Genomic DNA, 17,576 nt, shown 5'->3' on the forward strand with positions numbered 1-17,576 from the left:
GTTGGGTTGGGTGCTGGGGTGTGGTCTGCAATGCATTGCCTGAGAGGGTTATGGAGAAAGAAACACTGATTACACTTGAAAATTATTTGGATGTGTGACTCAGATGCCATAACATACAGGGCTATAGAACAAGAGCTGGATAGTGTGTTTAAAATGGATGATTCTTTTCCTTGTGGAACAGACATGGTACACTGAATTGCCTCCCAGTGGTCTATTTTTCGCATGACACAGTTTCTGCCACCACATCAGGATTTCCCAAAGCCACTTTATGGCCAATAGGCATATGCATTATTATCACTTGCCTAGCTGCACAGGAAGAACACTTGAGGCTACAGAGGGAGCCTGTTCTGTGCTAGTTGTGTGGGACATGTTAACAACAGATGTTCTTTTAGCTTTTGGCATAGTTTTCGCTGCTTACCCTTCCACGGGGAACTGTCTTCACAGTCTTCAGGGCAATAGCCTTTGGCAGTTATATATAACAATACCTTTTTTTTTAGCTCTTCATCCAATTTTCTTTTGGAAGCCTTCACTACTATTGTTTCCATCATCCTTTTATGTATCACATCGCCGATTGTAACAACTGCACAATAAAATGTTTCTTCTGCCAGGCACCTTGCAACTGTATTCTCTGATCATTGACCTTTCTACCACATGAAAACGATCTATTTATTCACTTACCCAGAAGGGGTTGAACAACTGTATCAAGTATCAACCTCACTTTCTTAAAAATTATATTCATGGGATGTGGGTATCGTCGGTGAGAGCAGTATTGATGGTCCATTCTAAATTGTCTCACACATCTCCTTTAAACTTCCCCTTTCACCTTAAACCTATGCCCCGAGCATGACCTTTCCACTCTGGGGAAAATAAAAATCTCTGACTATCCACCCTATCCATGCCTCTCATAACTTTATAAACTTCTATCAGGTTGCCCTCAGTCTTCGACGCTCTAGCAAGAAGTGTCCAAGTTTGTCCAGCCTCTCTTTATACCTATTACACTCTAACCCAGGCAATAGCCTGTTATACCGCTTTTACACTCGCTTCAAAACCTCCACATCCTTCCTTTAGTGTGATGGCCAGAACTGCACTCGATATTCTAATAGTATCCAAGATGGTACATCTTTTTGAGAGGGGAATAGCCAAAGGGGGCACATTGTGCACAGTTTTGTTTCCCCTTTTTTGAGGAAGGAGGTGGTGGCATTGGGGGCAGTTCAGAGGGCGCTCACTAGATTGATCCTAGGTTTGTCACATGAAGAGAGATTGAACAGTTTAGGTCTATACTCTCTGAAATTTAGAAGAATGAGGGGAGATCAAATTGATGTACTCAAGGTGAAAAAGGATATGGATAGAGTAGACGTGGAGTGTATGCTCCCTCTTGCGGGGCATTCTAAGACAAAGAGTCATAGTTTTATGATAAAAAGTAACAAATCTAAAACAGAATCGAGGAGAAACTACTTCTCCCAAAGGGTTCTGAATTTGTGGAATTCACTACGCCAGGAGTGATGGATGTTGGGACAGTGAGTAAATTTAAGGAGGAGATTTTTAATTGGTAATGGGTTGAAGGGTTATGGAGAGAAGGCAGGAAAATGGGGGTGAAGAGTATATCAGCTATGGCTGAATGCCAGAATAAAGTCAATGGGCAGAATGGCCAAATTCTGTCCCTATTTCTTATGAGCATATGACTCCTGCCTGTCTGCCTGCCCCTCCTGGTGGGCACCCGCCGGTCTAGCTGAACCTTTGGTGTGACCACATCCATGAACCTCCTGTCTATGAAGTTTTCTGCCTCCTGTATGCTCCTCAGTGAGTCCAACTGCCGCTCCAGCTGTCACATCGGGTCTGAGAGGAGGTGCAAGTGGACACATTTCCTGCAGATAGAGTTGTCAGGGACATTAACTTCTCCTTAATCTCCCACATCTCACAGGAGGGCTATACCACTGCACTAACTACCATTGCTATTCTTCTAATAATAAGTGGATTAAAAGAAGAGGCCTTACCTTCAAGATGCTGAACCTCCTCAGCAAAGCCCAAAGCTGACCAAAGCCCACATATTTACCTCAGCGGAAACAACATGGCCATCATAGCCCCTCTCCAAAGGGCCACTCCCAAAATGGTTAGATGCTCTTCCTCCTGTTGAGCACCAGGTCCTTCACAAGAACCTTCTCAGTGTGGTGAGTGGGCCAACGTCTCCCAGAATTTTCCTCAAAGTCAGACGTCACATAAAACCGGGTTATAGTCCAACAGTTTATTTGAAATTGGAGTGTAGCCCCTTTGTCAGGTGCAGTGAGAGAGAAGAGTGCACAGACACATAGTATATAGGCAGACAGATAAAGGGCGGAGAGATCAGAATATCATACAACTGGTATGAGTGTCAGATAATAAGTCTCTGCAGGTGACCAAGAATATAGACAGTGAGTAAAGTGTCAGCAGCTGAATAACAAACAAAAGGATGACTTATAATCCAATTAAATAAGGTAGAGATATAATTACAAGTATCTAAAAATAAGGTGGTGCTGGAGAAAAATTAAATGATTAGAATAACATGTTAGGTATAAGAGATGCATGCTGAGGGTCTAGCCAAAGTAATAAGTAATCCAAAACTGTACAAACTAATTAAGGTAGAGAGATCATAACAATTTATCAAGGTGGTGCTGACAAAACAGGACAGTAATGGAGATTTTACAGATACAGAACAGTGAGGTGGGGTCACATGCAGCGCAACACAAACCCAAGATCATGGTTGGGGCCGTCTTCATGGGTACGGAACGTGGCTATCAGTTTCTGCTTGGCCATTCCGCATTGTTGTGTATCTCAAAGGCTACCTTGGAGGGCACTTACCTGAAGTTCGGAAGCTGAATGTTGTTGATCGCTGAAGCGCCCCCTACTGGGAGGATATATTCTTGTCTGGCGATTGTTGCATGATGTCCTATCCTGTTCTTATGAGGGTCTCCTTTTAAATCTTTAGGTGTCCATCGCGTTGCACCTCATCTGAGCAGATCCTGTGTATGCATAGGGCTTGTGTGTGGGGAATGCCTTCGTTAATAGTTTAGGGTGGAAACTAGAGAAGTGCAGCATCGTGAGGTTATCCATGGGCTTGCGGTACAGCAACATACTGAGGTGTCTGTTGTGATGGAGATGCATGTGTCCAAGAATGAGACTGATTCTAAAGAGTAATCTATGGTAAGTCTGATGGTGGATGAAACTTGTTGAGGTCCTATGCAATTGTTTCACTGATTCCTTGCCATGAGTCCAATGCAAGAAAATGTCGTCCTCAATGTATCTGGTGTATAGCAAAGAAGTCTTGCTTGAACTCGTGCATGAAAATATTGGCATATTGGGGAGGAAATCTGGTCCCCAAGGCTGCTCTGTGTGTCTGGATGAAGAACTGGTTGTTGAAGATGAAGATGTTGTGGTCAAGAATGATGCAGATGAGTTGTAGGATGCCATCTGGAAATTGGCAGTTTGTGGTATTGACGCTGTTGCAATGATGCTGTCGGGGATGCTGGTGTAGACAGCTGTCCATTGTGATGAGGAATGGTCTTAGTTTGACTGGTCCATGTGTGCTGGGTTTCTGTAGGAAATCTGTAGGGTCATGACTGAAGTTGGGGCTTCCTTTTACAATGGATTTCAAGAAGATCTCGACATAGCCAGAGAGGATCTCACACAGGGCCCCACTGCCTGATATGATGGGATGTCCAGGTGTGATGACTTTGTGTATCTTTGGAAGGCAGTAGAGGTCTCCCAAGTGAGAAGTACATAAGGTTGCCCTGAGGCATAGTATATGGGTGAGACCATGCAGACGCTATGACAACAGATGATTGGACACCATGCAGCAAGCATCAGACCGGGGTGTTCCCTTCCAGTTGGGGAACACTTCAGCGGTCAGGGATATTTAGCTTCTGATCTATGAGTAAGCATCCTCCCACGCAGACTTCGAGATACACACACAGAATCGCCGAGCAGGAACTGATAGCCATGAAGACTGCCTCAGACTGTGATCTTGAGTTCACTTCAACTACATGTGACCCCACCATACCGTTCTGTTTCTGTAAAATCTCCCTTACTGTCCTGATTTGTCAGTATCACCATGATAACTTGCAATGAACTCTCTAATTTGTTTGTACAGTTTTGGATTACTTATTACTTATTACTTTGGTTAGACCCTTAGCATGTGACTCTTCTATCGACTGTGTTAATTCAGTCATTCAGTTTGTCTCCAGCAACACCTTGTTTTAAATGTTTTGTAAATATCTCTCTGCCTCACTCAGTCAGATTATAGGTCATCCTTTTGTTTGTTATTCAGCTGCTGACACGTCACTCGCTGTTTACACTCTCAGTCACCCGCACAGACTTATTATCTGACTCTCCCCTCACACAAACTGTGTGATCTTTTGATATACACACGCACACACAGACACATACACACACACAGATAAACACACACAGACACAGACACACATAAACACACACACACACACACACACACAGGCACACACACACACAGGCACACACACACACAGAAGCACACACACACACACACACACACACACACACGCACATACACACAGACACACGCACATACACACAGACACACACACACACACAGACACACACACACACACAGACACACACAGATATACATAAACACACACACACACACACACACACACAAGTGCATGCACACATACGTGAAACCAAGGAGTGAATTTGCATTTGCTGATCTGTAATTGCAGTTACATTCTATTTTGTTCAAAGAGCACTCAATTTGTAGACAGCCAATGCGGTGTTTTATAAATTCCTACTTTGGAAATAAAACCAGTCTGACCCCAAGTTGATACACAGCCAGATTCTAAACAAGGTCTCACGCCCGAAATGCATTGTCTGACCTTGGATGTCACCTCTGGTATACTGAGGGAATTGACAAAACCTTTGGTTATCTCATGGCAGTGAATTGAAAGAAATTCAGGAATTTACATATTAATCCTCTCTAACTGATGAAAGATTTAACAGCCATCTTAGGTTTGTTCAACACTACGTCAGCTCAATGACCCTTTGATCTTTTGCTTAGAAATTCTGTGTCCGATTCCACTTCTCTCACTGACATGTGAAGAAGGAGTGAGACTCGGAAAGCTTGAGTCTTCAAATAAACTGATTTGACCATAACCTGGGTGTCATGCAATTTTTGGTCTTGTCCACCCCAGACCAACACGAGCACCTCCACGTTTTGATCTCTCAGCCCTTGATCTCCCTGCCTATAAACTCTATGTATTTGCGCTCTTCTCTCTCACTGCACCCGATGAAGGGGCTGTGCTCTGAAAAGCTTGCGATTTTGAATAACCTGGTGTCATGTGACTTCTAGCTTGCTCCCCGCCTCAGTGCAACACCGGCACCGCCACATCTGAATCCTCCTCGTCATTGCTCATTACCGCCCTCTATAAATATAGTCTTTCTTCCCTTGGAGCATTCTTGTGAAGCTCCTCTGCATCCACATTGATGCTCAGAAAGCTGCACTACCAAGCATGAACACAGCAACAATGTCAAGTGTCAACCTTGAAATAACTGAGAAGGGTAAGTTTGCAGTATTTGACTGAAAAGTATGAGGTTCTTTTATTATCATAACACCATAAGACATAGGAGTGGAAGTAAGGCCATTCGGCCCATCAAGTCCACTCCGCCATTTAAATCATGGCTGATGGGCATTTCAACTCCACTTCCCTGCACTCTCCCCGTAGCCCTTGATTCCTTGTGAGAGCAAGAATTTGTCGATCTCTGCCTTGAAGGCATCCAACGTCCCGGCCTCCACTGCGCTCCGTGGCAATGAATTCCACAGTAGAGCAGTTTTTCCGCCGTCTTCGCCTCCATGCCTACTTCTTCAACCGGGAACCTAACCCTCCTTCCACTGACCCCTTCACCCGCTTCCAACACAAGTCCTCCTCCTGGACACCACCCCCAGGCCTCCTACCCTCCCTCGACCTCTTCATCTCCAACTGCCATCGAGACATTAACCGCCTCAACCTCTCCACCCCTCTCACCCACTCCAACCTCTCCCCCGCAGAACGGGCAGCCCTCCGCTCCCTCCGCTCCAACCCCAACCTCACCATCAAACCCGCAGACAAGGGTGGCGCAGTGGTACTATGGCGCACTGACCTCTACATCGCCGAGGCCAGACGCCAACTCTCCGACACCACCTCCTACCACCCCCTCGATCATGACCCCACACCCGAGCACCAAACCATCATCTCCAACACCATTCACGACCTCATCACCTCAGGGGACCTCCCACCCACAGCCTCCAACCTCATTGTTCCCCAAGCCCGCACGGCCCGTTTCTATCTCCTTCCCAAAATCCACAAACCTGCCTGCCCTGGTCGACCCATCGTCTCAGCCTGCTCCTGCCCCACCGAACTCATCTCCACCTATCTGGACTCCATTTTCTCCCCTTTGGTCCAGGAACTCCCCACCTACGTCCATGACACCACCCACGCCCTCCACCTCCTCCAGGACTTCCAATTCCCTGGCCCCCAACACCTCATCTTCACCATTGACGTCCAGTCCCTGTACACCTGCATTCCGCATGCAGATGGCCTCAAGGCCCTCCGCTTCTTCCTGTCTCGCAGGCCCGACCAGTCCCCCTCCACCGACACCCTCATCCACCTAGCTGAACTCGTCCTCACCCTCAACAACTTCTCTTTTGACTCCTCCCACTTCCTACAGACTAAGGGGGTGGCCATGGGCACCTGCATGGGCCCCAGCTATGCCTGCCTCTTTGTAGGTTACGTGGAACAGTCCCTCTTCCGCACCTACACAGGCCCCAAACGCCACCTCTTCCTCCGGTACATTGATGACTGTATCGGCGCCGCCTCTTGCTCCCCAGAGGAGCTCGAACAGTTCATCCACTTCACCAACACCTTCCACCCCAACCTTCAGTTCACCTGGGCCATCTCCAGCACATCCCTCACCTTCCTGGACCCCTCAGTCTCCATCTCAGGCAACCAGCTTGTAACTGATGTCCATTTCAAGCCCACCGACTCCCACAGCTACCTAGAATACACCTCCTCCCACCCACCCTCCTGCAAAAATTCCATCCCCTATTCCCAATTCCTCCGCCTCCGCCGCATCTGCTCCCACGATAAGACATTCCACTCCCGCACATCCCAGATGTCCAAGTTCTTCAAGGACCTCAACTTTCCCCCCACAGTGATTGAGAACACCCTTGACCGCGTCTCCCGTATTTCCCGCAACACATCCCTCACACCCCGCCCCCGCCACAACCGCCCGAAGAGGATCCCCCTCGTTCTCACACACCACCCTACCAACCTCCGGATACAACGCATCATCCTCTGACACTTCCGCCATTTACAATCCGACCCCACCACCCAAGACATTTTTCCATCCCCACCCCTGTCTGCTTTCCGGAGAGACCACTCTGTCCGTGACTCCCTTGTTCGCTCCACACTGCCCTCCAACCCCACCACACCCGGCACCTTCCCCTGCAACCGCAGGAAATGCTACACTTGCCCCCACACCTCCTCCCTCACCCCTATCCCAGGCCCCAAGATGACATTCCACATTAAGCAGAGGTTCACCTGCACATCTGCCAATGTGGTATACTGCATCCACTGTACCCGGTGTGGCTTCCTCTACATTGGGGAAACCAAGCGGAGGCTTGGAGACCGCTTTGCAGAACACCTCCGCTCAGTTTGCAACAAACAACTGCACCTCCCAGTCGCAAACCATTTCCACTCCCCCTCCCATTCTCTAGATGACACGTCCATCATGGGCCTCCTGCAGTGCCACAATGATGCCACCCGAAGGTTGCAGGAACAGCAACTCATATTCCGCCTGGGAACCCTGCAGCCTAATGGTATCAATGTGGACTTCACCAGTTTCAAAATCTCCTCTTCCCCTACTGCATCCCTAAACCAGCCCAGTTCATCCCCTCCCTCCACTGCACCACACAACCAGCCCAGCTCTTCCCCCCCACCCACTGCATCCCAAAACCAGTCCAACCTGTCTCTGCCTCCCTAACCGGTTCTTCCTCTCAACCATCCCTTCCTCCCACCCCAAGCCGCACCCCCATCTACCTACTAACCTCATCCCACCTCCTTGACCTGTCCGTCTTCCCTGGACTGACCTATCCCCTCCCTACTTCCCCACCTATACTCTCTCCACCTATCATCTTTTCTCTCCATCTTCGGTCCGCCTCCCCCTCTCTCCCTATTTATTCCAGTTCCCTCTCCCCATCCCCCTCTCTGATGAAGGGTCTAGGCCCGAAACGTCAGCTTTTGTGCTCCTGAGATGCTGCTTGGCCTGCTGTGTTCATCCAGCCTCACATTTTATTATCTTGGAATTCTCCAGCATCTGCAGTTCCCATTATCTCTGATACTTGTTTACAGCTATTGGTTTAACATAGGAATGCTGGGGGTAAATGCCTGCTTAATTTTACTTAAATAGTGTGTGATATTTTAGGTCTGAGGAGGAAAATTGGCCAATGATTTCACACCATCTTAGATGCTGACAAAGTGCGGCACGGTAGCTCAATGGTTAGCATTGTTGCCTCACAAGGCCATGGACCTGGGTTCAATTCCACCCTTATGTGGAGTTTGCACATTCTCCCCGTGTCTGCGTGGGTTTCCTTCGGGTGATCCAGTTTCCTCCCACAGTCCAAAGATGTGTTGGTTAGGTGGCTTGGCCAGGCTAAATTGCCTGTTGTGTGTAAGGTGGGGGAGGTAGGGTTATAGGGGGATGGGATGCTCTTCAGGAGGAGGTGTGGATTTGTTGGACTGAATGGCCTGATTCTGCACTCAGAATAAAACTTCCTTAGCTCTGTACTAACACTACTCCAAAACATTAGCCTACCTGTGTACTCAAGTCTTTAACTTTGGGTTATTGGGACTCAGAAGTGAAGACACTACCACCTAGCACTGTCTAAGCTAATAGATTTTGAATAAAATATTTCAAACCATTTTGTTCTTTTACACTAAATTATAGTGCCCGTGACTCAGAAGTGTTATTAATCTTTGATTATTTTTGCTGCTTTATAATCATTGGGAGTTGGACTAAGACACCCTGAAATGAAATTATTTATTCCTTAATGCCTAAATTAAAGCAATTTTTAAATGCTTGATCAGTTGCAAATTCTGACATTGAAATGATACCACAAGGCTCAATTCCCACAAGGATCTCCCAATTTCCAGGTACATCATTCGTGGAAATATCCATAATCAGTCAGTTATGCCTTTCCTTGGAATAAAAAGGAGGTGATGACAAGGTAGGATGGAAACAAGGGGGTAATGCCTGCTTACGTTTCCACGAGAAAGCCCCATGGAACATTTCTTATCATATTTTAGACAGCCATTGCCCTTCAGTTTCTCTGGCATTTTGCAACTGAATTGTCAACTCAATTAAGGAAGGTTTAAGTAAATCAAGGAATAACACTCAGTCTGAAAAATTTTGAGGTTATGCACCAAAATACATTTAAAGACCTTGCAATGATTCAAAACGTTACAATGGCAGAAAAAATGTTTGTACAAAAAATACAACTTGAACAAATCAGGTTACTGTTAAAAATCAAACAGTTTTTAGTCAATTGTTTAATTCTGATTTGGTTATTTTGCAAAATACAACAATAGCGTGCTTTTTAGTCATATCCTACTATTAGCCTTCATCACAAGACAGACTGGCATTCTGAATGCGTCCTACCTTTCAGTTGTGTTAAAAGACAACGCACATCTTCAGCTTGCTTTGTGTAGCGGCAGGCTATTCTACCTTTAAAGAGCTGTGGAACTCAAAGCCTCGCAAAATATCTGCCACTGTAATTTTGCTTTCAAAGTTAAAAATGTAAAATTGTTATATTGCAAGCATTCTGGGTTCTCTTGTCTGCAAAACAAAAGTACAATTTAAATGCATGCTCTATAGTTTTCTAGCTGAGGTTACACAACTTTTGTCTTCATGATGTTCAGCCTCGAGTTAAATGGAAGGTGATTTGTGGAACTGCTTGACAGAGTGATGCATGAATCTTAAAAGCAGCAAAGGACATTCAGTACTCAAAGGATTAATACACGATATTACAGATAATCAATTTACTTAAAAACAGAATAACAAGTTTGGACAGATATTGAACGGTAAGGTCAGATAAGACAATTCAGTTTTCCACTTACAGCTACCAAAAATGCTGTAAAAGAAAAGACCATTGAAGTGTTGTTTTCTGACAGCAAGGTAATTGAAGCTCCCAGCTTTGAGTTGAAAGTGAAAGATTTTGAACTGGGCAGCCACAAAAGTGCAGGATAGTTCAACGACACAAAAACTCTTGGAAATCTTGCTCCATTTGGTAGCTTTTGGTTCCACAATGTGAGGGCCTTCTTGGGCGTACATTGCAGTGACAACCTGCACGTCCGCACAGGAAGTTGACCAGTCCATAAGAAGAACATTAGTTGTTGAAGAGGCAGTCCACATCAACTGAACAACAAATGTTCCCGTTCTGGAAAGGAAAAAAAATATTCACATTCTCCGCATGACACCTAAAGAAATGCTTTAATTAATCCAACAATCACTCCTCCATTTCATTGTATGGTTGAGAAATGTATTTTGAAATGTTTCATAGAATAAAACATGTGGATTATAAATATCACTAACGAGCAGAACATTGGGCGGCACGGTGGCTCAGTGGTTAGCACTGCTGCCTCATAGCACCAGGGACCCAGGTTCAATTCTCGCCTCAGGTGTCTGTGTGGAGTTTGCACATTCTCCCCATGTTCACGTGGGTTTCCTCCGGGTGTTCCGGTTTCCTCCCACAGTCCAAAGATGTGCAGGTTAGGTGGATTGGCCATGCTAAATTGCCCATAGTGTTCAGGAATGTGTAGCTTAGGTGGGTTATATGGGGATGGGTCTGGATGGGATGCACCAAGGTTCAGTATGGACTTGTTCAGCCAAAGGGGCCTATTTCCACATTGTAGGGATTCTATTCCATTCTATAAATTATGTAATGATAAAAGCTGAGCAAGCGCTCCTAAGATGTTGTTTGGCTTGCTGTGTTCATCCAGCTCTACAATTTGTTATCTTGGATTCTCCAGCATCTGCAGTTCCTATTATCTCTGATACAAATTGGACCTAATATCTATTCATATCATCAATTCATTTTACTGTGCAAGGAAGCCCATCATAACGCTTAAGAGGTTGCAAAACTAATTTCCCCTTCACACAATGAGGGGAATTGGCAGGTAGTCGAATATCAGCCTATTCTAAATATTGTCTGATTCTCATTCTCTCATTGGTAGACTGCTGCTGACTCACTATCCTCTACATTGTGTTCTTAGGCAAGACCATTTTGAACCCCATTGTTCGGTTTGTGAACAAACCGGAAAGATTTTTACACTTAAATAAACATGAAGAGCTTACACGCAGGTCAGGTTTTAAGGGTTTCTCATTTATGTGCACAAATCCTCCCACAGACTAACAACCCAAATACAATCCATCCAGACAAGAAGCTCATTCAAAATTCAGATGCACACTTCAGCTCAATATAAAATAACTGTCTGGCAAGATAAGCTAAAGGGGCAGGAAATAAACTTTGATAATTTATTGTTAATATTCAGTTCTTGTTAAAGTATGTTGCATATTGTTAACATTAGTTAAAAATATTGTTTTCATAATATCTTTTAAGTATTTCATTATAATATCATTCTCTATTTTATCTAAACGTATTCATGGATTAATAATAAAAATCAGATTTATTACAGCAATAACAGGCCAATCAATTTGTTGTCAGGTGTAATAAATTCTATTTATCTTGGACATATTTTCTGTGACTCAACAACATGCACCTATCACTAAACTTTACAACGAGTGGAGAAAAACTTCACAATAAAGTTATAAAATTACAGAGATGCACTGATGTTTGGATGTAATCAGTACCTTCAGTACAATCTGGTCTCCCCACTTTAAGAAAGATGTTGTGAAACTTGGAAGGGTTCAGAAAAGATTTACAAGAATATTGCCGGGGTTGGAGGGTTCAAGCTATCGAGAGAGGCTGAATAGGCTGGGACTGTTTTCCATGGAGCATCGGAGGCTGAGGGGTGACATTATAGAATTTTAAATCTTTTAAATCATGGAGGGCGTGGATAGGGTGAATAGAAAAGGTCACTTCCCTGGGGTAGAGGAGTCCAAAACTAGAGGGCATCAGTTTAAGATGAGAGGGGAAACATTTAAAGAGATATAAGAGACTGTTTTGTCACACAGAGGGTGGTGAGTGAATAGAATGAGCTGTCAGAGGAAGTGGTGGAGGCTGGTACAATTACAACATTTAAAATCCATCTGGATGAGTATATGAATATGAAGGGTTTAGAGGGATTTAGGCCAAATGCTGGCAAATGGGATTAGATTAATTTAGGTTATCTGATCGGCATGCATGGGTTGGACCGAAGAATCTGTTCCATGCTGTACAGCTCTAGGACTCCTTGATTCTAACTGTACTTCTTTACATTTTCATCCATGTCTTTACATTCTTCCTTGTTTTGCTTGATATGGGGTTAAGGGTTACAGGGAAAGTGCAGGATCAAATGATTGAGTAGACTCGATGGGTTGAATAGTCTAATTCTGCTCCTATATCTTACGGCCTAATGGTCTCTTATGGCATCCCCCTCATCCTGCATTGTCCATTTCTTTCATCTCACTCATAACTTCCCCATCCCATCCCACCTCTCCTTCCTATACCGATGTTATCTCCCATTTCATCCCTCCTATGCCACCCTCCAACACTGTTCCTATGACACATTTTCATGCCAACTTTCCTTTTCCTGTATGTTCTCTCCTCCCATGTAGTCGCCTCTGCACACAGCACATCATGAACACGCTCCCACATCTCCCTCATTTACAGGTGGCTCCCTGTTGACCTGGTTGTTCTATACCTGTGTCGGTACCAGTTGGTTAGTTGGATAGTTTAAAACATCAACATGAAAATCAGACAGCTCCTGAAGGGGCATGAACAAAAGCACTACTAAATGGTTCATGGAAACTTACGAAAATTGAACAGAAACTGTTCCATGTTTGGCTCAGATTTCCGTAGTATTATGCTTTTAATTAAAACATTATACAGGAGAATAGATTGTACTAAGATAATATTATCAGGTATAAATTACTAGAAAGAGAGAGCCGAGGGATAACTGGAAAGGAGTTCTTTTCAAGTTCACAATATGTCCGGATAGAGATGGAGAAGATGATTAACAAGGAATTTAAGGGCATTTTATCAGACAGCATTGAGAATGTGACATATCACACGGAACAGTTAAGGTAGTTTTAAATCTGAGATAGATGTATTTTTAGATATTAAGGGAAATGGGCCAACGGCAGGTATATGGAGTTAGGCCACAGATCAGGCATGATCTCATGGAATGGTAGAACAGGCTTGAGGGGCTGAATAGTCTTCTCATAGTCCAATGCTCATATGTGAATAGCACTAAGAAGAAGCTAAATTAGCCCATGAAAGACAAGTGAGATTAGTCAAACTGGGAGTAGGTTTGAGTGCAACATAAAGAGCTGAATAAAGCATTTGGATGAAAATGTCGGTTTCTGTCCTTACAATATCATACTGCAGTTATATATAATAATTCTAGTCATATAAATTTAACAAGTCAAACTGAGAAAGACAATTTTGAAGGTTAATTCATAAATGCATTTAAGACGATTTCTTAGATCACATTTTTTTAGTACTGACTAAGGAACAATATATTTTAGATTTGGTCATTTGTAATGAGACTGTAATAATAGTGATCTCATTGCAAAGATTCTTGAGGGAAGAGTGTTTATAAAATCGGAATAATTCACATTCAGTTTGACAGTTAGAAATGTGGATCAGAAACGATTACCTTAAATGTAAATAAAGGCAACTATACAGGTTGTACTAGAAGAATAGGTTACAAGAAAGTGTTGGATACTAACAGAAGCTTTATAACTCTCAATAAATATATATCAAGTTGAAAAAAAGACTTGAACAAAGCGTCCGTGACTAATAAAAGAAATTAAAGGTAATACAAAATTTAGAGAAACAGAACAAAGTGCTGCGAAGATTAATAAGAGGAGTTTGGACACATTTAGAAGGCAGCAAAAATGATTTTGGAAATAAAATGAAAGAAAGAATATGAACATAGATGAGCAAAGAATTTGAAAACCGGCTGTAGGAATGTCTATCAGTAGATAAAGAGAAAAAGAGTAGCTGAGGTCATTGCTGCTTCCTGAGAAGGTGAGAGTGGGCAATTATAATGGAAATCAAATATATGGCAAAGACTTTGAACCGGTTGGCACATGACACCAGGTTATAGTCCAACTGGTTTATTTGAAATCACAAGCTGTCAAAGCACATCAGGTGAAGTGAAGAGAAGGACACAGGCACAGAATTTATATGCAGAGAGATTAAAAGATTGTAGAAATGTTCATACAGAAGATCTTTTGATACCTCTGAGGGAAACTTCTGTGGCTGCATGCTTCTCTTCACTTCACCTGATGAAGGAGCAGTGCTTAAAAAGGTTATGTTTTCAAGTAAACCTGTTGGACTATAACCTGGCGTCATGTGAGTTCTGACCTTGTTCACTCCAGTCCAACACCGGCACTTCCACATCATTTGAACATATCTGTCTTCACAATCAAAGTGCTAAAATCAGCCCAAGGTTAGTTAAATATCAAGGAGTAAGAGATTAGAATTTAAAACAGACACTATAAGTAGCAGGAAAAGTAATCAGACTGCACGATCTCAAAGTCCCTGGACTTCATGGCTTGTGTTCCTCTGTAAACTTTTATTTCCTCCTCATAGCATGTGTTCCCAACTATCTTTGTATTGTTAACAAATCTGACTACAATATGTTTGGTCCCTTCATCTAGGTCACCATATAGCTTGTAAATATTTGAGGCCCTGTAAACTTAAACAAAGAAGCTGCAGGAATATTTGATGCACTGGTCAGTTACCTTCAATAATTCCTTGGATCCACTTCCCAGTGGATTGGAAAATGACAATTCAAGAAAGGCAAGAGATGGAAAGCAGAAAACCATAGTCCAGTTTGCCAAATCGTTGCTACTGGCAAAATACTGCAGTCCATCATAAAGGAAGTACTGGCATGATGTTTAAAAATAATTGAAACATAAGCAAGTAGAGGGAAAATGGTTTGATGAACGGAAAGTTGTATTTGACAAATTAATTTGTGTTCTTTGATGATGTAACTTGCTGGATGGATTAAGGTGAACCAGTGTTTGCATTTCAGCAAGTATTTGAGAAAGAGAAAAAGCTTACAAAGCGAAATGAGACTTAATAGTGTTGCAGCTAATATTGTCGCAACAATAGTGCTTGGATAACTGACGGGAAACAAAGGATCAAGCAACTTTCAGTTGAGAAAATTGCAATATTGCCAAAGGGACGGATGGTGAGGCCTCAAATATTTACAATCCATATTAGTGTCTGAGATAAAGGGACTAAATATGTTGTGGCTAAATTTGTTAACAATACAAAAATACTTAAGAACACAAGTTATGAAGCGAAAACAAAGGTTTGGAAAAAAATATAGATCAGTCAAGTAAGTTAAAAAATATGAGTGTAAAAGTATAATGTGGGACAGATAGACTATAATGTGGGACAGATATAGTATAATGTGGGACAGATAGAGTATAATGTGGGACAGACAGAGTATAATGTGGGACAGACAGATTATATTGTGGGACAGGCAGAGTATAATGTGGGACAGGCAGAGTATAATGGGGGATAGACAGTGTATAATGTGGGACAGACAGAGTATAATGTGGGACAGACAGAATATAATGTGGGACAGATAGAGTATAATGTGGGACAGACAGAGTATAATGTGGGACAGATAGAGTTTAATGTAGGACACAAAGAGTATAATGTAGGACAGATACAGTATAATGTAGGACAGACAGAGTATAATGTGGGATAGACAGAGTATAATGTGGGACAGATAGAGTATAATGTGGGACAGACAGAGTATAATGTGGGACGGACAGAGTATAATGTGGGACAGATAGAGTATAATGTGGGACAGACAGAGTATAATGTGGGACAGACAGAGTATAGTGTGAGACAGAGTATAATGTGGGACAGATAGAGTATAATGTGGGACAGACAGAGTATAATGTGAGACAGATACAGTATAATGTTGGACAGACAGAGTATAATGTGAGACAGACAGAGTATAATGTAGGACAGATAGAGTATAATGTGGGACAGACAGAGTTTAATGTGGGACAGACAGAGTATAGTGTGAGACAGAGTATAATGTGGGACAGATAGAGTATAATGTGGGACAGACAGATTATAATGTGAGACAGATAGCGTATAATGTGGGACAGACAGAGTATAATGTAGGACAGATACAGTATAATGTAGGACAGACAGAGTATAATGTGGGACAGACAGAGTATAATGTGGGACAGATAGAGTATAATGTGGGACAGACGGAGTATAATGTGGGACAGACAGAGTATAATGTGGGACAGATAGAGTATAATGTGGGACAGACAGAGTATTATGTGGGAGAGATGGAGTATAATGTGGGACAGATAGAGTATAATGTAGGACAGACAGAGTATAATATAGGACAGATAGCGTATAATGTGGGACAGATAGAGTATAATGTGGGACAGATAGATTATAATGTGGGACAGACAGAGTATAATGTGGGACAGATACAGAATAATGTGAGACAGACAGAGTATAATGTGGGACAGATAGAGTATCATGTAGGACAGATAGAGTATAATGTGGGACAGATAGATTATAATGTGGGACACACAGAGTATAATGTGGGACAGATACAGAATAATGTGAGACAGACAGAGTATTATGTGGGACGGATAGAGTATAATGTGGGACAGATAGAGTATAATGTAGGACAGACAGAGTATAATGTGGGACAGATAGAGTATAATGTGGGGCAGATAGAGTATAATGTGGGAAAATGTGAGGCAAGCCACTGTGGGAGGATAAGGAAGAGTCGAAAGGTGGAGTTTCATTTAAATAGAGATTTCAGAAATATCTGAGGAAGTCATATTGAATTTTAAAGTTATTTCTGTTTCTCACTTTCTACAGATGCTTCCAGACCTGCAGAGTCTCTCCAGCATTGCTTGCCTTTGTTTCACATTTTCAGCATCGCAATATTTTGCTCTTACTTCAGAATACTGTGTTATTGCGTGATCAGGGAGCAATTATAAATGGAACACAGCATGTTAGCCTGCAGGTATATAGAGTAAATGGAAGGCAAATGGAATTTTGGATTTTCTTATAAAGAGTTAGAAATATAAACATTGGTCAGTCTTGTTACAAATATACAGGGTTTGGTCAGACAACATCTTTTTAAAAAGACAGATGGATCCCTTGAATGGTTGGTTTAACGTACGATGAATGGCTAACGATCCTGGGATTGTACTCATTAGAGTTTAGAAGTTTGAGGGGAGATCTAACAGCAACTTACAAGATAATGTATGGTTTAGAAGGGGTGGATGCTAGGAAGTTGTTTCCGTTAGGTGGGGAGACTAGGACCCGTGAGCACAGCCTTAAAATTAGAGGGGGTAAATTTAAAACT

General features: G+C 42.9%; 1 protein-coding gene across 6 annotated transcripts in view; it reads right to left on the reverse strand.

Annotated features, from left to right (window-relative positions):
* Window positions 1-9,289: 9,289 nt before the first annotated feature.
* LOC125459556 (protein kinase C-binding protein NELL1-like) overlaps window positions 9,290-17,576 on the reverse strand; it is an 858,388-nt gene continuing 850,101 nt past the window's right edge. For 2 of the 6 annotated variants that reach the window (XM_059652176.1, XM_059652181.1), the window contains one exon: window positions 9,297-10,477. In XM_059652176.1, coding sequence (XP_059508159.1) covers window positions 10,427-10,477 — 51 coding nt within the window. In that variant the 3' untranslated portion in view covers window positions 9,297-10,426. Of the gene's footprint in view, window positions 10,478-17,576 lie in introns of all 6 variants that reach the window. The other 4 variants (XM_059652180.1, XM_059652175.1, XM_059652179.1 and 1 more) reach the window with 3 other exon arrangements.

Source organism: Stegostoma tigrinum, chromosome 17, assembly GCF_030684315.1.
Source record: "Stegostoma tigrinum isolate sSteTig4 chromosome 17, sSteTig4.hap1, whole genome shotgun sequence".
NCBI classification, from domain to species: domain Eukaryota; kingdom Metazoa; phylum Chordata; class Chondrichthyes; order Orectolobiformes; family Stegostomatidae; genus Stegostoma; species Stegostoma tigrinum.